This window comes from Gorilla gorilla, chromosome 6 (assembly GCF_029281585.2).
Source record: "Gorilla gorilla gorilla isolate KB3781 chromosome 6, NHGRI_mGorGor1-v2.1_pri, whole genome shotgun sequence".
NCBI lineage: Eukaryota > Metazoa > Chordata > Mammalia > Primates > Hominidae > Gorilla > Gorilla gorilla.
The window spans coordinates 151,198,268-151,220,999 of record NC_073230.2 but is presented as its reverse complement, the minus strand read 5'-3'; the positions used below and the strand labels follow the sequence as shown (position 1 = coordinate 151,220,999).

The following is a 22,732-nucleotide window of genomic DNA, read 5'->3' as shown; positions in this document are numbered from 1 at the left end:
GTGCCCGTAAAATGAAGATTTTGACTTCAAGGAACAGTTAGGCTAAACATATTGTAAATTAACTCAGGCATGATTTGTACCCCCCAAAATAAGGGAGGCGCTGATGGCCTTACCCATGGCATTGCTGTTCAGCAGGAGCACTCCATGAGCACTGCCGTCCTCCTCCAGCCCCATGTAGTAGGGGTGGACACCATAGGAATTCTTCTTGTACTGGAGAGTCATGGGAAGAAGCAGTAGGAGTTTAAAAGATATTATGCCTGAGAAAGAAACTCAACAAAAATGTGCTTGCTAACATGGCTCTAGTTTTCTCCATGAAACTAGACACATAAACTAAACACATGAAACAAAGGAGCCTGAGAATTGGCCCACTTGCATAAAAGCAGAATGTGATGACCAAGTGGAGTTTGGGAAGATGAAGCCCAAAGCCTGAGCAGTGTGGGTGGAGAGAAACAGAGACACAGATCCCAAGTGCTCTGTCCTTACCCCTGGGGGCTGGTCTCGGGAGAACATCCCCCAAGTGTGCCACTCCAAGTCTCTCCTGTAGGACCTGTGCTCAGTTTCCCCAAAGCCATAGAAGTACTTGGAGGGAAGGCGGGTGGAGATGCGGATAAACATGTCACTGAAGGTGAAGCCAAGGAGCTGAGAGTCCCAACTGAAACACAAAAAGGCAGATTTGAAACAGAAAATGGGCTTTTCTCTCTGCTTCCAGCAGCTGACTTTTCAAGGACAACTGAACACTTGATTCCTACCCAGAAGCTGTTCATCTCCCAAACAAAACAGAAACTCAATTTGATTAAAATATCATAGATATCCTCACTAAAAGCCCAGGAGTTCTTCATCATTCTTCTGTTTCCCTCTGTCACTGCCTCCTTTCAGTGGTCCTCCACAATGCAAATCCAAGCACTCCTCACCATCACAGCTGGGACCACTCCACACCAGCACTGCCTTCCACCCTTGCACCCCTCCGTCCATTTTCTACATAGCACTCAAAGTGATATTTACTTATTATTTGTTGTCATGAGAAGAGAAACCTCAGCTGTCTATAAGGAGCAGCACCTAATCTAGAGAAGGCACCCCATAAACATTTGTTGGATGAATCCTCAGGCACGCTCAACTGCCTCAGTAATTATTTCCAGAATGCTAAAGATTTCCTGTAAGAACAGGTCTGAAGGAAACAACTCAGCCATGGATCTGGAAGTGGACAATGTGATGTTTTGAACCAGGATACATCCAAGGACAATGGACCTGGCAGCGAAGGCGCAGGTAGCCATCAACTCTGAGTCACACTAGAAGCCACTCACATTATAGTGCCTGTACTCTTCCGGCGAATTTCAATCCCAAATGGATTCTTCTTAATGAGGACATCATAGAGTTGACCCTCAGGGGTGCTGGATGGCACGCTGGGTATGTTCAGAGGGACTGGAACTTCATACCGATTGTTGTTGGGATCATAAATCTAGGCCAGAGGAAATCAATTTTAGGCAAGAATACTACTCTTGAAACCTATACCCTTAGCAGAACTTTTTGATTTTTGGACAAAGGTTCAGATGCTATGTTTCTGTCTTCTTTAAGTTCATGATGTCTGAGATTTACTTAACACATCAAATAACAATGTCAGATTTAATATGTTTGTCTGTCATTTCTCATTACTAAGGCCTCTACTGCATTAATATACGCATTGTGACATTGGTGCTAACGTAGAAAATCATTCTGGAATCAGTGTGGTATTTATGAATATGTTACTTGTTATTTTCTGTGGGTATATGAGTATATATAAATACATTAAAATCATTATGAGTTCAAAAAACACCTGTCTCCCCAAAATGAATTCTATTTGATTAAAATAATCAGAATGTCCTTGCTGAAAGTGGTATCTAAACTGATTCATGAGTACCTACTACATCCCCTGCCTGACACTGCACAAGACACTAGGGATGTCAGCTCAATAAGGCAGTGTTATGGTTTTACAAAATTCACATGCGAATAAGAAGTCAAAGAGAGCAGCTCACAATACCGGGGTGATGTGTGCTAAGGGAGAGCTATGTAGAAGTGCAGTGAGATTCTAGGGAAGGAAATGCCTAACATTGTTTCTGGGAGACTGAGATGGTCTCACGGGAGAAATACAGTCTGGAGTATTAAAAGCTTGGTAGTCATTAACCAAACAAAGAAAGGAGATCAAGTCATTCTGGTGAAGAATAACAACCACGAAGGCAGAGAGAATTAAAGTGGGCCAGAAGGAGGCAAATATTTTGGAAAGAGCTACTCTACGGTCAAGAGGAAGAGTAGGCAATGATTAAGGGTAGAACTCCAGGGAAGTTCATTCACTTCAAACCCATTAGGTGCCTAAAACAGGCTAGTGTTACAAGGAGGGTACAAACATACAAGAGATTCTTCCCTGCATTAGAGGATGAACAAGAACTCAGAATTCGGGTTGATGTCAGATTGTAAAGAACCTTTCAGGCAATGTGACAATGTCCTGACCACTTTCACTTACTCTGTCAATAACATTACAGCGCTAACTATCTGCCAGGTTCTGTAGATTTCAGAAGCACAAACAGGAAACGGCACATTCCTGTCCTTGAGAAGCTTAGTTTAATAGAAAAATAGACATAACAGCTAGTCCATCCCTAGTCCTTAAATGCAATTAAATCTTGGAAAGGAATGAAATTACTGCACATTGATGGCCATTTTACAGAAATCTCAAATTCAGCATCCCAAACTGAACATACCACCATACATTGATCTAGCACAAACTTTTTCAGTATTCCTATTCGAGTTAATGTCAGCACCATGCATATTAAGATGCAAGATACCAACACGGTCATCATTCTTGATTTTCCCTCTCCATTGTCACCTGCTTGCAATCGAGCACTAGATCCTGTAACCCAACTTTCTCAACCTCAGACGGGTCCACTGTTCTCCACCTGCATTCCACTGTCTAGTCCAAACCTAATCCCTCAACTGACCTGCCTAACTGATAGCCTCCCAAGTTGTCTCTCCATACCCACTCTTGCTCTCCCAACCATTTTCCTAACAGTAGCCACAGTAATCTTTTCCACATGAAAATTAGGGCAGGTCTCATTGTTCCCTCAATGATTTCTCAATGCTCTCTGGATAATGATATAGTCTATTGTAGCATGATTAACTTATTTTAGGGTTCTGTGACCCAGACCAATAAAAGGTAATGGAACTGAAAAGGCTCTAATCACTACCTGATACATGTACTGTGTTTACCTTGAACTGCAGCATTTCATTCTTATGGTAAGTGACATCCAGGCGAAGGGGGTTCACGGGTGTGGAGGGGAAGGCATTGGCATAAACGGAAGACTTTAAGGAGATGTCAGCTGTGGCCCCATGGGAGTTATACTGAACATCACTGACAGAGTATAGGTCGTTGACAAAATAGCAAAAAGGGACTCCAGAAGAATTGGATGCCTGAAAAGTAAGGCCAAAGTCATAGATCAGCACAGCATGTGGTCTTAAAGTTCTCTAACCTAAACAGGGTTAGTAAAGTCATTTTATATGATGATAAAACTAGCCCATCACTTATCACTTGGCAATAACATAAATTTCAATTCCTTGTCTCCAAGCAAAATATTCATTTTAAAAAGTTTCGCACATGTCCCCACCTACTTGTCACATCCAGATCCTGTCCCTTAGGAAGTCCTTTCTATGGATTTTAAGTAGTTATGTAAGTGCCACTGCTATGCTTAAGAAACTACAGATTAGGTGTGGAGATTCTCATGCACATGAACCCCATCAGCATGGTTACCTCCCAGATACAGCCACGGGCAGTGCAGTTTTCTGCAGAAGCACCATTCTCATCAGGGTAACAGTCTATTTTTTCTTCATCCCTTATCTTTATGCCCCACTCCACTGTGTATGCTTCTCCCAGGAGAAGATCGATATCTGTGATAATGGCAACCTGTAGGAATGTGGAAATCACAAGGAAATTCATCTTTAGGAGACAGGCTTTGCAAGATCTGAGGTTTTTTTTTTTAATAAAAAAAAACAGATATTAGACCAGACTTTCAACCATCCAAGCAATATATGACTTTAGCTTATAAGAAGAGAACGGCACATTGGGAGAATCTATCGAGCAGCAACAGGTCAAATGTCTCCCCTCTAGCACAATCTTGTACATAGCATAATGAAAACAGTTAGGTCAAATAAAACCTGTTGTGATCACCCCTTATTCTTTTCTACCCTGACTCCTCTTAGCCCGCTGTGAGATGACACATGATGTCATCCTAAAGTGAGCTGATCCTCTTGCTCTCCAATCCCCAAACCAGTATCACCCATTGGCGTGGAGTGGTAGCAAGAACACAGCAATAAGAATCATATGACCTGGTTATCATGCCCACATTTCTGTAGAATGTTGGACAAATGATTTCTTTTCTTAATTTTTAATTTTAATGGGTATATAGTAGGTATGCATATTTATGGGTTATATGAAATATGTTGATTCAGGCATACAGTGCATAATAATCACATCAGGGTAAGTCAGGTATTCCGTTTCATTTCTTTGGGTTTCAATTTTAGCAACGGCAAAATTGAAAAGTTGAAAAAAACATTATATTTCTTTCTATTTCTAACATCCCAGCATGTTCATTTCTCTAAGCCCAAAGACTCCAATTTTGAAACCTTCCTGGAATACCATTAGTTCAAATATTTAATATTTTTCTATATGTTTTTCTTATCTTGACACTTCTTTAAACAACACTTCCCAAGTTAAAGTTTTCACTTGTCTGGAGTATAAAAATCACATTCTAAAGATTATCATCCTTCTCCTAGTCTCCTCTCAATCTAAACCATCTTGTACTTCCCTGTTCTACTAATCCCCAGCTCCCACTCCCACTCCCAACAATGCTCACACACAGTAGCACAGCCTTCATTCAAGGATCAATATGAGACTGCTTGAGAATTAAATCAAGTTGATATCCAAGACCCTCCAAAACCTGACCACAAGTTTCCTATCCAAGCTGGCCTTTTTCAAATACCAAATCTTATTTGTGCTAGTCATACAAAATTCACAGTCTAATAATGTCAGGCTATTCCCCACTTTCCAACTTTGCTGTTCCTCTGCCTCATCATAATTATTATTCTATTTTTGGGAAAAGCAAGTGAAACCAGCTAGAAAGACAGGAACACTGATAGGCAGAGAAGGGAATAAGAAGAAAAATACCCAACTCATTCTAGCTCTGGCCACCTCATTTTTTTTCCCAGCCCTCTCACTTCCACAAAACAGGCCTCAAAGGTGCCCTGGTCCTTCACGGACCCATGCAAACTTGGCAAGAAGGAACATCACGATGCTATGGAGAATCCTCAATGTACCATCTCAACAAAATGGGTTTTTACCTTCAGGTTAGAATCATAAGTGACTGTAGGAGAAGTCTGACTTGGGACACCATTGTGTTTCACCGTAACATTGCTAGGTTCCTCCGTCCCAAGAATTTTAATCTCATTAAATGCTAAATTATTGGGGTCCTTGTAGGTTGATTGTGAAATATTCACCTCCAAGCGGTTCTGCAAAACAATTAAGTCCAATTATGCATAAAGGTATGCCTGTAACACACAGATTCTCAAGTCACTCAAATATTCCATTCCAGACTGGATACCCCCCACTGCCATGAATGCCTCTCTGCTTTCTCTACTAGTGTCTGCTCAAGAAGTACAACATTATTTTGATAATACCTTATTTTGATACAATCATAAAAACACACAGATAATTAAAAACTATATTTAGAAACACTACTTGCTATATTAATGCCTCCTTTTGAAAACATCGATGAAATCATAAATAGAAATGTGCTCACCTATAGCCAATAATGCATATAAACTTACAAATATAATCACACATATACAGGATACACAAGCACAGATGTGCTAAAGGTCAGTCCAAAGCCCACACCTAAGATTCATAAAAATATGCTACTCACTTGAGTGACAGAAAACTCACATAAAAGATATACTTTATTGGCCACAGTATCTGAAAGTGACAGAAAGACAAGTCAGATTCTGGCCTGCCCACCACAGAAGAACAGATTTCACACTCCCACTCTTTTCAGCTACATCCTGGTGTCACAAATGGCAGTATTTCCTTTACCTTATGGATGAATAATATTCACCATTGTATTCATTCATCAATATATACTTAGAATGTTTCCATATCTTGGCTGTTGCAAGTAAGGCTGTAATGAATATGGGAGGAGTGAGTATATCTCTTAAAGATACTGGTTTCATGTCCTCTGGATATACACCCAGAAGTGGGAATTCATGGGATTGTATGGAATTTCTGTTTTTCATTTTTTGAGGAACCTCCATACTATTTTCCATAATGGTTGTAACAATTTACAGTCCCACCAACAGTCTAAAAAATTCCATTTTCTCCACACCCTCACCAGCACTTCTCTCCTTTCTTTTTTATGATTTCCATGCTAACAGGTGTGAGGTGACATCTCGCTGTGATTTTTGACTTGCATACCTGTGTCATTTACTGATGTTGAGCACCTTTTCACATACCAGTTAGCCACTTGTATGTCTTCCTTGGAAAAACATCTGTTCAGGTCCTTCACCCACTTTTTAATTGGGTCATTTGATCTTTTGCTACTCAGTTGCATAAGTTCCTTATTTTTTTATATTAATCTCTTCTGAGATATATGGTTTGCAAACATTTTTATCCATTCTGTAGTTTGGCTTTTCGTGTTGTTGATTGTTTCTTTTGCTGTGCAGGAGCCTTTTAGTTTGATGTAGTCACGCCTGTTTACTTTTTGGCATTTTGCCTTTGCTTTTAGTATCATATCCAAAAAGTCATTGCCAAGACTATGTCAAGGAGGTTTTTTGCCATGTTTTCTTCAAGGAGCTTTACAATTTTAGCCCTTACATAAAAATTTTTAATTTCTTTCTTCACAGTAGCCAAGATACGAAAACAAACTAAGTGTCTATCAGTGGATGAATAGATAAAGATGTTCTGGTACATATATACAGTAGAATATTTTTCAGACATAAAAAGAAGAACATTCTGCCATTTGCAACAGCATGAATGACTTAGGGGGACATTATACTAAGTGAAATAAGCCAGAGACAGAAAGTGCAATACTGCGTGGTCTCACTTATATGTGGAATCTAAAAAAGTTCATCTCTTAGAAGCAGAGCCTACAACAGTTGTTCTTAGAGCCTGCAGAAGTGGAAAATGGGGAGATGATGGTCAAGGGTACAAACTTTCAGTTATTAGATGAATAAGTTCTGGGGATCCACTCTGCAGCATTGGTAGTGATGGATGTGTTCAGTAAAATAGCTGTGGTAATCATTATACTATGCCTACATATATTAAATCCTCACATCGTCCACCTTAAATATATTCAATCTTTATTTGCCAGGAAAATATTTGACTACTAAATAAATAATTAATTTTTAATCTACATATTGGATTACAGGGACAAGAGTCTCCAAGGCCAAGCCATTGTTTTTCCTTCTCTTTTCTACCGGAACATTGCAAGGATTCCCCTCCAAGGGCTTCCAAGGCATATGCTTCAAAGGAATGTATTTCCTAAACTTGAAGAACAAGAATTGTTAGTATACTGGACCCACAAATATGCTAAAATGTATGGCTAGCTGAGTACACACTTCAACAGTATATTCTCACTGGCAGGTGCATGATTTTTATATCGTCAACATTTGCTCATAAGAATTTTCAGAGGAAGACATTAACATTGAGTTAGGGAACAGTCTTGAAACCTTCTCATCTAAGCACCCACTGACAATAAAATAAGAGCCTATTATAGACATCACTGGCGAATGGGAGAACTGTCAGAGACACAAATGCATTTTTCTTTCGTCAGTAGTTCGTCCACCACTATCCCTGAATGGTGCATCCAGAAACAAAATACTTAAGTGACTCTTGCTACTGTGCCTGCTGAGATTTCTCCCACAGCTGAATGACCAGCAGGAGTGAAGGACCATAAGTCACAGGTGCAGGTTGGGAAACAGCAACATTATTGTAACAGCGCTCACCCTTTGTTTGCCCATCATCCCAGAAAAGTTCTCCTTTTGCTTCTTTGTTTTCATCTAGGGCAATAATAAGACCAAGAGGGTTCTTTCGACTGTGGGGAACAAGATTCAAGAGACAAAGACAGGAGTCAGACAATTTTGCCAGCTGAGCTGAGAATATTTCCATCAAATTTCAAACTGGAAAAGATACTAGCAGCACATGGTTCTGTTTCTTGAGGTACAAACACAAAATCGACAGACGCATTTTGCTATAATATCAACAGTGTCACAGGAGATAGAAACACCCCAAACATTAACAATAACATCTACGTTGGAGGCAAGAATTTAAGCACCAGAGGCACTGCAATAGCTCAAATAAAAGTTGCTTCTGCAACCACTATTTGGAATACAGAGTATGAGGAGAGAAAGAAATCTTAGGCAATAACTGCTTCAGTCAGATCACTTTAGCAATGATGCCCTCAGGAGAAGTGTCCAGTGCTGTGAGGAAGATACATTTTCGCCTGCCTAAGGACCATTTATACTCAGAAAGCAACAACATACACTAAGGTCCATCTATTAAATGGTAATGTATCTGATTATTTATTACTAGTTTCTTTTGAAAGAAAAACAAATCATTCTAATGATCTACTTTAGAATTTAGAATAGGAAACACAACACATTACTTAAAGACATGGTAGAGTAGATGGACATAGAGGAAGAAGAGGATAGAGAGCAATTTTTATTTGGAATCTCTCCTCACTCTGTCACTCTCTAGGCAACCTCTCAGTTTCCTGCTCTTCCTGTTCCTCCTCTGTCTGTCACTGGACTCACATTCTCCACTGTATTCTTCCACAGTTCAGCCTTTCACTATGCAAGACAGTTAGTTTCCATTATCAACAAAATCATCTGCTTTCTTTAAATATTCATGTATTGAGTAGCAGTCATTTCTAGGAAGTCCATGAGATACAAAAATTAATAAATCACAACCCCTGACCTGAACGACCTTCAATATTATAGGAAAAATTAGGCACATTCACTAAAAAATGAACGCAGACAGTGAAAACAACACAAATTTAAGATATTCTAGGAGTCCAGAAACACAGTTCTACAAATATGGTAGACTGTATCTTCTTCTGGAGACTTACCCAGTAAAATATTACCTGATCCTAGATAAATTACAACACATATTCCTGTTAAAATGTTCTTGGATTTGCAAGAAAGTAAGGAATGTACTCAAGAGACCAAAACAATAACAGGATAGCCAAACACTGAGCTAAAACTCAAAGGGTGCTTAGTAAGCAAAACCTAGAATCTCCATGTGGCAAATTGCCATAGCAAGGTTAAAATTGGGCTATTAAGCCTAGTAATCCAAGGTACAGAATGTGAACCTCTGATTCCCGCATGAAGCTGGGATCCTTGATGGAAGTTAATGTGATGTCAGATGGAAGGAATTCCTGGCTTGCAAATAGAGGAGAAGGCAAATCATCTCGGGAGGAAGGAGACCCACATTTAGATGCTTAAGATTATCACAGTATGAAACAAAAAATCACCAAGCACACAAGGTAATAAGTCAACATAAAGGAAAGTCAGCAACAAAGAAATAACAATAGATTTACGTGGCCCTAAACACTTCAGATACTACAATTTTCATGCACAGAGCATGCGACTACTATTGAAATGCTAACACTGTTAAAGAAGAAAGACAAAATCATCTAAGGAGCAAAAAAATATATATTACAAATGACCAGAAACTTGGAAGTGGCAGTGCTTCCTCTGCTGGAAGATTAGGGAAAGACTTCTTGCTGCTGAAACGTAAAGTTTCATTTGGATCATTAAGAATACACCAGGCAAAGATGTTGGAAAGGATAAATTCAAAAGCCCACATGCAGTAAAATACATGGGTATGTTTGGGAAATCGCCAGTTCTTTGGCATACCTGGTCTGTATGTACATGGAGGTATGGCAGGAGATAAGAGTTGTTAAGGTAACGTGGAACCAGGTTGTGATTGGTTTTGAATACCCTATTAATGAAAGACTTTGGACTTCAAGCCTGGGAGCAACCAGTTGAGATTTCCATTTTGGAAAAATCAATTTGGTATCAGTGTGCAGAACAGCTTGAAGGTGAACAGTTAGAAAATGGAAGCCAACTGGTATTGGATTTAGGGATATTTCCCATTAGTATCATAAAAAGTCTAGAATTTGAAAAATTAAAGCAGTAAGAGAGGTTCAAAAGAAAAGACAGGTTTCTGGCTTCCAAAGAACTCCTAGTCTATTAAAGACAAATAGGTTAATACTCTCAAAGGCATGAAGATATAAATGCACACCTCTTTAGTACAGATGGAACCCATAATTTTGGAATCAATTATGTATAAAGGAAAATTCAGTGACGTACAGTTTTGAGGTTTTTTTTGAATCCACTTTTGAATCACAAGAAAGAAATCTCTTAGCGGGAGAAAAGAAAGAGGAAGTTGAGATTCTAGGAGGGTGGAAAGTGGATCCTGACCCTCCTAAAATGAGAATAAGTGATTCAAGAGGAAAGAAACATGGGTGAGCAGTGTGGCCAAGGCAGATAGAGGCATCAACTGACCTGGTTTGCCCAGAATTGAGAAGCATCTCAAGAGGGGAGAGTTCTGGTGCTAAAATGCATCAGTCCTGGCAAACCAAGGAGGCTGACCACCTGGCTGTTAGTGTGTTTGAAAAGAAATTCAAAGGGTTTAAGGAAGGACATGAATTACAGTCTTTCAAAAGCTACTGGATACAGTTCTAAAACAACAGCTTCTGAAAAGCTCTTGTGAATTGTGGTTGCTCTTATTTTGACTTCCATGTCAGATGTGAGATTAAAAAAATGACATTCTTAGACCTTTCATCTCACTCCCTTAGACTTAAAAGAGTTGTTAATAATTAGACAAAAAGTATAGACTCTGAAAAAGATTAACACACAAACAACAAAACAAAGAAAAAACAAGTGTCGAGTAGAATTGCATGTGGGTTTGAGAGTGATGCTTACATTTTGGTGGACTTCATTACAAATGGTTGAGCTAAATGACATGTAAAGGAAAACCTGAGTCCTGTCATTCACCTTAAGTGGGTGTTCAGTGCAGGCTCTTGCCAGGGCAGGATGGAGCCCCCACGGACATGAAGATTAATGTGGTCAAGAGGGGCTGGCAAGGTCTTCCACTCTCCTCTTGCATTAATATCCACACCCTGTGGGCACAGGAAGGTAAAAGATGATGAAGGAGAGGACAGGCCCCTCCCTGAACAATGCATCCTGCCAGACATCTCATCCTCCCCTCTGAACTTATGCCTGTTCATCACCCTTTGCAACATACCTGCTATTACCCATTCTGCATTCGCACAGTGCTGCATAAAACCTCGCAAGGCTGCTATGATATCTTGTTAGGGTCTCTTGCCTTTGCTTCCACCATACAAACAACATTTGCCTGATGTGTAACAGGAAAAGCTGCTACACTCTCACCTGTATCAGAACCTAAGGGACCATCCTTCCATCCTACATGGTCTCAACTAGAGCAGGGCTTTTCAGTCTCAGCACTATTGAGATTTGGGGCCAGACAATTCTCTGGCGATGGGGCTATCCTGTGCCTTCTGATATTTAGCAGAATCCTCGGATGTCAGCCGCATCACCTCCTCACCCCCACCCTGTTGTGACAACCAAAAATATCTCCAGGCATTGCCAAATGTCCCCTGGTAGGCAAAATCCTCTCATTTCAGAGCTGCTGCTTTACAGGTAAGAAGCAGTTCTTGTTGACAACAAGCAAACAAATATGCATGGCTGTGTTCCAATAAAACTTTATTTGCAAATCAGCTAACAACCAGATTTGGCTGTGGGCCATAGTTTGCCAGCTTGTGCTCTAGAATGACTAATAGTTACCCAAACTTGGGAAGATTAATTTCGGTGACACTTCTTCATTAATCCTAACTATGAGATTCATCTTCATTTTAATTAAACATCAAAAATTTCATCCTTTCTTTTTTTTTTTCTTGAGACAAAGTCTCGTTCCGTCACCCAGGCTGGAGTGCACTGGCACAATCTCAGCTCACTGCAACCTCCGCCTCCCAGGTTCAAACAGTTGTCATGCCTCAGCCTCCCGAGTAGCTGGGACTACAGGTGCATGCCCCTACACCCGGCTAATTTTTTGTATTTTTCATAGAGACGGGGTTTCACCGTGTTAGCTAGGATGATCTCGATCTCCTGACCTTGTGATCTGTCCATCTCGGCCTCTCAAAGTGCTGGGATTACAGGTGTGAGCCACCACACCTGGCCCAATTTCATCTTTTTCTAAACAGCTTGCTCCATGACTTCTTTTATCTTTCCCTCTTCCATCAAAGATATCTTCTGTTAGTGAATGGGAGACTCAACATGCACACTCAGGACAAAGGCCAGTCTCACGTAAAGAAAGCTGGCCACCTCTTCCTGGGAAACGCCTGGCTGGGACGCAAATAGCAGAGCCTTAACATGTTACCACCCTAAGGGCAGATCCAGACTAGCAGCAGGAAGAGGAGTCTGGGGCTATGCAGAGAACTTGGGCTCCAATGGACTGAGAAGAGAAGGAACAAAATTGCACATCCTTCTCCAGTTTTCACCTAATCTCACCGAAATCTCCTTGGATGAAAGCGGCCAGCACATGCTCTGCTTCCTGTATCCCTGCTTGTACCCCTTTGTTGTATTTCCAGCCCTCAACTATGTTCTCCTCAGAAAGTCAGAAGAAGAGGCCTAGTTAGAAGTTAAGGAAATGCCTCCTTTGATTCTTCCCCAAGAATCAGGGTCTGACTTGTCAGGGTCCCAGCAAGAGCCCACCACCCCAGAGATGCCCGGGAAGACCCTGGCTTCCCAGCTGAGTCTTCGGGAATCATACTAGCAATGAAACTATGCGGCAAGGAGCTCTTCATTGCTTCCTCATTTCTAAATGCACTTGCACTACTGAGACACACAAGGGTTGGGTCCCATTCCTCTGTGTGTGTTTTGCACATTGCCTAATCACTTGTGTGCCTTATGTAATTATGTGCAGCGCCCTTCTTTGAGCATCTATGCTATGGAAGGAGATATTTAATCAAAAGAGACAAAACGGGCTCTATGCTTACAAACTTACAGCAGGCAAAGATATCAACAATAAAAACAAAAACTATAGTTTGCAACACAATCTCAAATGTTGGCTAGCATCTGCCTTTACACAACATTGTAAATAGCAGTGATATAAAGAAATATTAAAAACTAACACAAAGAGAACACCCACAAAAAAACAGACCCTGAGTGAGATGCTTTATGTGTTATTTCACAATGGTTCTATGAGGAAAGTGGTCTTACCCCACTTGGAGGTGAGAAAACTGAGATTACAAGGGTTAAAGTGGCTTCTCTAAGACCACACAGCAGGTGGGTTACAGAGCCAGCATTTGACCTAAGGTCTATCGGATCTAAAGCCTTTGTACTCTCTACCACATTCCCATGTTATATAAACATTCAGAAAAACTTACCGTGTAGTAATCATACCAACGGGCTCTAGGGAAATATGCAGTGACATTTCTGGCATTCTAAAATGAAACACAAACAAGGTGAGGCAGTGGCACCATTTTCCAGGACAGAGTAACCAAACTGCTTAGGAAAGAGGTGAAATAATTGTGATGGCTTTGGACCCATCTGCCTCACGTCCCAAGAGGTTAAAAATTGGGGCAACCTTCTTCCTGTTTTCTTTTTTAAACCAGAGATTTGTCTACCCAAAACAAGTGGCTTTCATAAAGCACTTTGATATCCACGACTTCGGGAAAAAATTAATTACTGTTTGCTTATAGACATAGCCTTACCCCATTTCCTCTTAAAGAGACAAACAAGTGAGGTTGTGTCTCGGGCAGAAGAAAATTTTGTGCGTATAATGAGATTTTGGGGCGGGTGCGATGGCTCACGCCTGTAACACCAGCTCTTTGGGAGGCCGAATCGGGCGGATCATGAGGTCAGGATATTGGGACCATCCTGGCTAACACAGTGAAACCCCGTCTCTACTAAATATACAAAAAAAAGAAAAGAAAAGAAAAAATTAGCCGGGCATGGTGGTACGCGCCTGTAGTCCCAGCTACTCAAGAGGCTAAGGCAAGAGAATCACTAGAACCCAGGAGGCAGAGGTTGCAGTGAGCCAAGATCATGCCACTGCACTCCAGCCTAGGCAACAGAGTGAGACTCTGTCTCAAAAAAAAAAAAAAAAAAAAAAAAAAAAAAATATATATATATATATATATATATATATTTGAGGGAGGTGCAATTAATTGGTATTTTAATCAGAAGCCTAATCAACAACAGAACTAAAGAAATGGCTTTTACTGCTGGAAGGAGCTCCTGCAGAGGAAGAGAAGGGTTAGCCAGCAGCAATACAAGTACACACATTGTCAAGTCATCCTTCTGAAAAGTTGTAATAGTGCTAGAGGACTGTTATAAATTCTTTACAATACTGCCCCCATCTGACCTTCTATTCATTATTTTAGTTAACGAAGAAATGATTGTGTCATTGACTATTCCATGAGGTGTTTTCTTCTTGATCATCCTATGAACCAGAATTGTTAGGCTCATTTTAAAGACGAAGGAGCTGCGTGCCAAGAACACCTAAGTGATGGACTTCAGCTCAGAAAGAGAGGAAGAGACACAGGTAGAATAAGAAACCATGTCTCAGGACCCCCACCAGCTCAGGCCTCTTCTCCTCGTCCTTTTCCCCAAGCCTCACAGCTGGGATCCTCCCCTCATCGGAGGCCTCCATACTCACGCGCTCCAGGACAGGGCTGACCAGGAAGGCTGGGCCCAGCAGGAACTGACTGTCTATGTCCCATGTCACCTGGTCTGACACAAACCTGGAAAGGGAAATGAAGGTGCCCAACAGAGCCCAACAGAGCCTCAGCCCGACGCTCTGAAGAAGCTCCTCAAGTTCAGATCCAAGTCAGAAATCCAGCTGCCCCTGAGCCATCCTTGCTTTGTTCCTAGGCCTAGCTTCATCAGGAGCACCCAGCCTCTGCTTTCCCCATGGGATGTGCCTCAAACTTCTGAAATGCTGGGATGTAGATGTGTTCTATCCTGTAAAATATTACCTCATTTCTTAACCGTGGCACATTTTAAATGCAAGGATGGCCCTCCTCCCTCAATTCTCTTGCTGAAATCCTTCTTTTGTGACCTGGGTCCATATAACAAAACTGCTACAAAAGATAGGCCTTTGCACAGCCAAATCAGAATGAAACTATTCTATGCTGTACTGCATCACTTCAATTTTGGTCATTCAATAAATAGCCTTTTTTCATGACCTATGGTATGTATCGCACTGTGCTAAAGAGAGTAATCAAGTATAGTTTGTGCTTGAAGAGCTCATGTCAAAAGGCAATCACGTCTTTAATTTGGAAGCATTGTGCATATCAACTGCCACCACATAGAATGCAATAAGTCATCCATTAGGCATCGGGATCCCTGCTGGACACTCACTCATGGAGCAGAGGCCGCACAACAGTGACGCCCTCCGTGTGGGCCTTATGCATCAAGGTATACAGATATGGCAACAGGGTGTATCTGGTCTGCAGGACATTTCTGGAAATATTCACAAAAGCAGCATCCCAGGACACAGGGTCTTGTCTCTAAAGGAGAAAGAGAACAGTGTTGGGAGCTCGCCCTGGAATTTCTAGGGGATTTAAGAAGGTCACTAAAAGCATACTCCAATTGGAGATCACTCACAGTTAATCAAAAGAAAACTATACATGAGGCCCAGAGAATATTCTTAATAGACTGGAAAGAATCACCAAAGCTCTCCTAAGACAGCTGATAAAATTTCACTGTAAGACATTCTTTTTGGAACATTTGGTACAATTCTGCCTAAAATACAGGAAAAAATAATAATCTAAAGCACAATGAGGAATATGGTTCATTGAGATACCAGGTCTTCACAAGTTTTAAGGGTGCAGTGGCTCATGCCCGTAATCCCAGAAATTTTGGAGGCTGAACCGAGTGGATCACTTGAGCCCAGGAATTCGAGACCAGCCTGTGAAATATGGCAAGATCCCATCTCTACAAAAAATCAAAAATTAGGTGGGCACGTTGGGATGTGCCTGTAGTCCCAGCTATTCAGAAGGCTGAGGTGGGACAACCGCTTTAGCGCCAGAGGTCGAGGCTGCACTCAGCCATGATTGGGACACTGCATGATTCAGCCTGGCCAACAGAGTAAATCCCTGTTTCAAAAAAAAAAAAAAAAACACACAAACAAAAACAAACAAACAAAAAAAACACCTTTTAAAAAAGATATCCCAGGAAATACAGACTGCGTTAATCTTAGCTCAGAAACGGAGATTGTCTTTCAAGTGACACAGAACAGTGGACGTAGAAGCCACTGTCCTACCCTGGTCCCAATGGTGTTGTGGTTTCTTGAGAAGGGGTAAAAGGCCCCCAGCTGCATCCAGCGAACACACATCTCATATTCAGCATCTTCAAAGAACCCACAGATATCTGCTCCCGTCTGAAACAAGAGGAAATAAAAGGAGCCCGCTGATGATTTCTGAAAGATGTCCCCACCTTCTTGGTGCTTAGGAGGAACCCAAGGACACTCACATAGGATATGCCGAAGAGGCTGAACTCCATCATGCCTGCAACGAGAAGCACAGCTGTGTCACACCAGGCTCGCTCTCACGACCTGCCTCCTTACCTCTTCCCCAAGATTCCCAACTCCCTGCCCTACCACCACAGGCCCTGGAAAGGAGCCCACGCACCAATGATAGATTTCTTCAGCTGATCCCACGCGGCCGTGTTGTCTCCCAGCCAATGTCCTGCCCAGCGGCCAGAAGAGGGAAATGTGGAGCGGGTGATGACGACCCCTCGTTGTCCTGTCACCTCCTGCACGGCTCTGGTTGGAGGGGAAAAGGAGGTGAACTGAGGCCACGGCCAGGGAATAAAGGCCATAGAGCTTCTGCTCCCAGAGCCCTTGAGCCTAGTCAATGTTTGCTGCGTGATTAGAGGGAACATGGGACTCTGAGCTGTAATGGGGGCTCCACTGATCCCAGATGATGCAGATAACGAGTCACGTGTTCTCACAGTGCTTTACAAAGAACTTCACTGTAGCAAACTCTCTGGAGTACCCAAAAATAGTGAGGAATTACTAAATCTTGCTAATGGTTTCCTCAATACTTAGTTTTCTATATTTGAGGAGGAACACAGTGAAGGTTATAAGATCCTCTTAGAAGAATTCATACTATTCATTGAGCTTGCAAAGCAGGACTGTGCTAATTCAGTACAATACCAGTTACCCTCCACCAAGAATGGCCAAAAATAAAAATATCTCCAAAGATGATTCACTTTGAAATAAAGGGGAGAGATGCCCAGTCCTCTGTGTTCCCTTCACCTCCTGTAACTAAAGTTATTGCTCCACTGGCTGCCCTGTGTGACCATTATGGTGTCTCCATGTGAGTCTTTCCCACTAGGATCATTAAGCTTTTCACTGGTGGGACCATGCCTTATTTAAATCTGTCCTCCTACTTTTAATCACAGGGCCTGGCTCCATGTCAATGAGCATTTGCTTAATTAATTAAGAATCATTACACAGTTATGAGAATCTTCTTAATCCTTAGAAATGGAATGAAAGGAAAACTAGGGGAGCTATGTCAGTCACTGGCAATCGCTATAGGTTGTGACAGCTGGAGAAGGGAGACGGAGACTCACTCGTATGTGGGTCTGGTCTGGGACCACCCGTACAGGTTGTGCACATTGTAGTGCTGCACCGGGGAGCCGTCTGGGAGGATCTGCTCACTCTCCATGCAAAGGGTCTTGCTGCTCAGGCCCCTGTCCCTAGACTCCAAATCTGAGGAGGAAGAACTGGTGAGGTGAAATCCAGCCCGGATTCTCTTTCTCCCTGACCTCTCTTCAAGGGATTGGGCCCTGGATCTTAAGACTAACTTCAGTCCTGCCTGTGTCACTCTCCATCTCCCAAGAGACATGAGCACAGCCCCCCCAGCTCTGAGCTGCAATGGCGCCTGCTGTGTTTACAACATCAAGTTCACTGAAGGAAGCAGAGGTGTCAGGAAGAACGTACAGCTGTCAAACACTACATGACAGGCTCTGATTTAGGCTTTTGACTTGCCAATTATTTCCATAATTCTATGAAGAAGATCTCATTATCTGTCTTTTACAGTTTAGCAAACTGAGATTTGGAAATATCGCATAATCTGTGAAAAGTCACAAAATTCCTAGAGAGAACAATTTCTGGAGCCAAGATATGAACCCAATTATAATTCCAAAGCCCATCAGCTCCATGATAAGGGGAAGCCAGTAATTTCCACTCACTGATGACACAAGAAATTCCTGTGATGGAATTCACACAAGCCTAAAAACTAAGAAACCCAGCTGTGAGAACCCTTTGTGCCATGAGCTCTGCTAAGTGCTTTCTGGACAAATTTCAAGAAATTTGCTCAATGAATCTAGTCACTTGCACATGCCCGGCTGGGTAAAGTGCATGCAGAGCTTTTGTCTCTGTTCCCCAGTAAACCACAGCAGCCATGAGGATGTGCCCTGAGCTGTGCGGCCACCTCTGGCCTCGGGCTCCTCCAGTGTAATCCTTTCAGTCGTGGCTCTGCCAGTCAAGGAGGCCAAGGCTTCTTACGTGGCATGTAGGGAGGGTGGTTCAGAGAGGCGTCCCTGCAGCCTGGAGAAACTGCCCCATTCACGAAGCTTGATGGTTCATTCATATCCTAGAAATGCCAAACAAAGACATATCTCACTTTTTAAGATAATTACGTCCTGCCAATTCTGAGCCAAGGAAGCAGTGAATAAATTGTTCAACATCCAGTAATCCCTGTAGATGCCAGCCCTGGGAGCTTCATCAAATCCTGCTGAGAACTGGCTAGAAAGATGAATTCACTCCTACAGAACGACTGGCTAGAGGGGTAAAAAAATATATCTCTTTCAGGGTGGCTGTGAGGCAATCAAATTTCCAGAAATTCCTAGTCAATTGCCTCCCAGGTTTTTTTTTGGTTTTGTTTTTCATTTTTTGAGACGGAGTTATGCTTGTTTCCCAGGCTGGAGTGCAATGGTGCGATCCTGGCTCACTGCAACCTCTGCCTCCTACGTTCAAGCGATTCTCCTCCCTCAGCTACCCAAATAGCTGGAATTATAGGCATGTGCCACCACACACACCTAATTTTGTATTTTTAGTAGACACGGAGTTTCTCCATGTTGGTCACACTGGTCTTAAACTCCCAACCTCAGGTTATCAGCCCACCTCAGCCTCCCAAAGTGCTGGGATTACCGGCGTGAACCACCACCCCAGATCCCGCCTCAGAGGTTTTACAGTAGGCGCGTCAGGTCTGGTAGAAGGTGTTAGGGCTATCAGGGCTGTCCCTCTCCTGAAGGAGGAAGTGTCTGATATGTCCAAAGTCTTCCTTGGACAATGACTATCCTCTTAACTGAAGGTCAGTGGTACATATACTTAGGCACACAAAGATAGACAAGAGCCACTGGTACACAGAGACACACACACTTACAATCCACATGCCATCAAACTTCAAGCTCCTCTCTGGATCCTGTGGATTGTTGTATAGTTCTTCTATTTCCCTCTTCCACCATTTGGCAGTTGAATTACGGAAAAAGTCTGGGAAGGCCACATAAGCTCGATATAGCTATAAAAAAGAAATATAATTTCTTTGTCCCACACAAATATAGAAGACAGCAAACAGGCACTTACTGAGAATGCAACTCACACAAATACTTCAACTGCATGGTGACAGACAGCCTGAACAGGGCCTAAATAATGTTATTAACTTATTAGAGAAATGTAGAATGAGAGGAGAAATTAGTGCAATTTGCACACCTTCCCGGCATTTGGAAAACATCCAAAAACTGTTCTCTTCATATACACGTGGACGATGACAATCAATGACCCGAACTAGTGACCTCATGTACTCGATGCCCAACCCTCTATGTCAGTCCTGCCATTTCCTAAGCACTCCTCAAAGACAAAGCCAGGGAGAGACTGCAGACATGAGATGCATGGTAATAGGTTAGGAAGAAACACCCAGGGACTCCGTCCTATGTCATTCCCACTGAGAGAGGGGAGGAAGGAATAAGATTACATTTCCGGATATTAGACAAGTACGCCTCAGTGTTTTCTACAATTTCAGAATCACATGACAACTACACCTGTGTGTAACATAAATTGAGAGGACTTAAAGAGGATGCATCAACTTCCCTTTATTTTCCTCTTCCCTCAAATAATAAAAGCAGTGTTTTTACTTTAACCTGAAAGAAAGATTCAAGATACAACTTTTTAACTACGTTGTAGATTTTTGAGAGTAAGAAGTTTGTTTTATATTCTTCTGAGTGATAGTTATATTGCCCACAATGCTCAGCTTAGAACCTGGGATAAAATACATACTCAGTGTTTAACAGTGGGTTCACACCACTTAGAAGCAGCAAGGAAATGTCCATCAATTTTAATATACTCATGTTGTTTGTTATGGAACATTACAGTCCTTTGTATGTCTCAGTAAATAGCCTCCTCTGTGATAATCACACCATTGTAAGAGTTAAAGAGCTAAAGAATGCTGGTGAGGAGGGTGGGGGAGGCAACAGAAACGACTTGGTCTAGGGGAGCTGCAGTTCTTATACAGCACAGATAAAAGGCAGGTAGCAACCCACATGTCTAGAAAAAGGGCAGAAAAAGGAACATAAGAAAACAGAAACAGATCAGCCTACATGCGTCTGGCTGTCGAGGATGTGAGAAGACAGTGGGTCACATCACGGAGAATCTTGAGAGAAGTGGGCATGCCAGAGATGCCTTTTGTTAGGAAATGGAGGTAGGAACTAGGAAACCCGACAAAGAGAACCTATCACCAGAAACTGAGAGCTCCAGATCAGACAGGGTTAGAAACAACGGGATGGGTGGGGGTTGAAGAATTAGAATAAAGAGATTATCAGCCACAGCTGAGTCAGAATTGTATCCCATATGGGGTACACGTGGGGAACCTGGCCAGCCATGAGGTAGGAACTTCCCTAAGTACTGCTCAGATGACCCCTTCCAACTTCATAAAAATGTTCTGCCGTTCTCCAAGGTGCTGGCTTTCCCTGTCCATATTCAACTCTTGCCTTGTGGCTTCTGCCTTTGCTTTCTCCACTCTCCTGTAAGGAGCCATGTATTCACTCAAGCAAGAAATGCTTAGTCAATCGGGAAAAAAATTCAGGTCCAGAAGCATGGACTACTTGGATCCATTACAAGCAACAAACCGTCCCCAGGAGAGAGCAAGTTTTACAATAAGGCTGGAAACTGAGAGGTAAAAGCAAAGGTGAGAAACCCAAGGAATGCTGGGGCTCGGGGCAGGACTCATAAGTATGAAGATGGAGATACCTGTTCATGGGGAAAAAAAGGAAAGATGTACAAAGAAAATGATCTAGTCAGTCTTCGAGGGTTGAAGACTGTTTAAAAGGGATAACCAAGGCAACAACAGTAAGTATACCAGTTCAGAGAAAAGATAGCACTTCTAGGAGGTATCGCCCAGTGGGAATTTCTTGGGCCTTTGGAATCTGACAGCCTTGGAATTGAAATCACCACTCTGTCACCTAAAACTGTGAACAAATAATTTAAGCTCTCTGGTCTTAAATTCAAGGATGATAATACATATCTACATCCCAGTGGCCAGTAAAGTATTACTACATATAAAGTAATGGGCATACAGAATGACACCCAAGACACATCCCCTAAGTGTTTCTCCCTTGCCAAGCCCATGTCCACGGTACAGGCATGTCCACAATCCCAGGAACAGCTGCCCCTGCCTACAAACCCTGACTCCACCCACATTTACAAACACCCTTTTACCTCCACTTGGCTGTCCCAGTCTAGAGACCCATTCACAACCACATCAGGAAAATCAGGCCAGACCTATGGAGAGAAACACGTTCAGTAGCGATGCACTAGACAATTTCCCTTACATAGTATTTCCTAATAAATTATTATACAAACCATGCTCCCAGGAGCTATAATACTTTGACTATCACGTAGGATTGACATAAAGGAAAAGTGAATTCCATAACACGTTACATTACCTTAAAAGTCGTTAATTGTATCAACAAATATTGATTGAGAAGAGGAGAGCGTCTGGCCTCACGGCCCAAATAGAAAAGGCCAAAAATAACATACACAGGCGTCTGACCCACTAACAGTGACCCACTCTCAGGCTGGGGACTAATGGATCATCGCTTAGGATTATACCTTTCCCCAGACAATGTCTCCATCATTTGGGTATTTGATGAAGACGTCATCCTCCATGCCCCGAGTGAAGGCAGGATAAGGCTGTGTCTCATTGCCAGAAATGGCTGGATCCTGAAATCAAAGCATAAGTCAGTTGAGAAAACCAAAACCAGAGAATGAGGAGAAACAGAATGAAGGAGAACTCCTCTAGGGTGAACTCGCTGGCTTCTACCTGCACGGTAGAGTTTCCGTGAGTCCTGGGAAATACACCTTTCTTACTGCACTTCAATTTATCTACTTGCAACATGGAAATAAAGTATAACTCTGTCTCCACCAAAGCCCATACCTGCTCCCAAACAGAACGCACACATTCACATCAGGACTAACCAGAATGAGGATGACCCGCATCCCATCAGCCTTCATGCGATTGATCAGAGCTGGAAACCCAGCAAACTTGGGGCTGAGGGTGAAGTCCAGCTGCCGCTCCATGTAGTCGATGTCTGAGTACTGCACGTCCTGCGGGAGGACATGGGGAGCTGAGAG

The 22,732-nt window shown here is 42.3% G+C and overlaps 1 protein-coding gene across 1 annotated transcript in view; it reads right to left on the bottom strand.

Moving 5' to 3' along the window:
• Nucleotides 1–22,732, bottom strand: part of MGAM (maltase-glucoamylase) — a 152,343-nt gene that overhangs the window by 50,665 nt on the left and 78,946 nt on the right. Inside the window, exons 54-74 of the mRNA XM_063708809.1 lie at nucleotides 22,577–22,705; nucleotides 22,211–22,321; nucleotides 21,818–21,880; nucleotides 19,491–19,625; nucleotides 18,611–18,698; nucleotides 17,674–17,812; nucleotides 16,728–16,861; nucleotides 16,570–16,604; nucleotides 16,361–16,477; nucleotides 15,457–15,605; nucleotides 14,753–14,837; nucleotides 13,479–13,535; nucleotides 11,068–11,192; nucleotides 8,014–8,102; nucleotides 5,940–5,989; nucleotides 5,359–5,526; nucleotides 3,773–3,925; nucleotides 3,235–3,435; nucleotides 1,302–1,456; nucleotides 484–652; nucleotides 114–210 (exon numbers count right to left, since the gene is read on the bottom strand). Of these exons, the coding sequence (XP_063564879.1) occupies nucleotides 114–210; nucleotides 484–652; nucleotides 1,302–1,456; nucleotides 3,235–3,435; nucleotides 3,773–3,925; nucleotides 5,359–5,526; nucleotides 5,940–5,989; nucleotides 8,014–8,102; nucleotides 11,068–11,192; nucleotides 13,479–13,535; nucleotides 14,753–14,837; nucleotides 15,457–15,605; nucleotides 16,361–16,477; nucleotides 16,570–16,604; nucleotides 16,728–16,861; nucleotides 17,674–17,812; nucleotides 18,611–18,698; nucleotides 19,491–19,625; nucleotides 21,818–21,880; nucleotides 22,211–22,321; nucleotides 22,577–22,705 (2,449 nt within the window). The remainder of the gene's footprint in view (nucleotides 1–113; nucleotides 211–483; nucleotides 653–1,301; nucleotides 1,457–3,234; nucleotides 3,436–3,772; nucleotides 3,926–5,358; nucleotides 5,527–5,939; nucleotides 5,990–8,013; nucleotides 8,103–11,067; nucleotides 11,193–13,478; nucleotides 13,536–14,752; nucleotides 14,838–15,456; nucleotides 15,606–16,360; nucleotides 16,478–16,569; nucleotides 16,605–16,727; nucleotides 16,862–17,673; nucleotides 17,813–18,610; nucleotides 18,699–19,490; nucleotides 19,626–21,817; nucleotides 21,881–22,210; nucleotides 22,322–22,576; nucleotides 22,706–22,732) is intronic.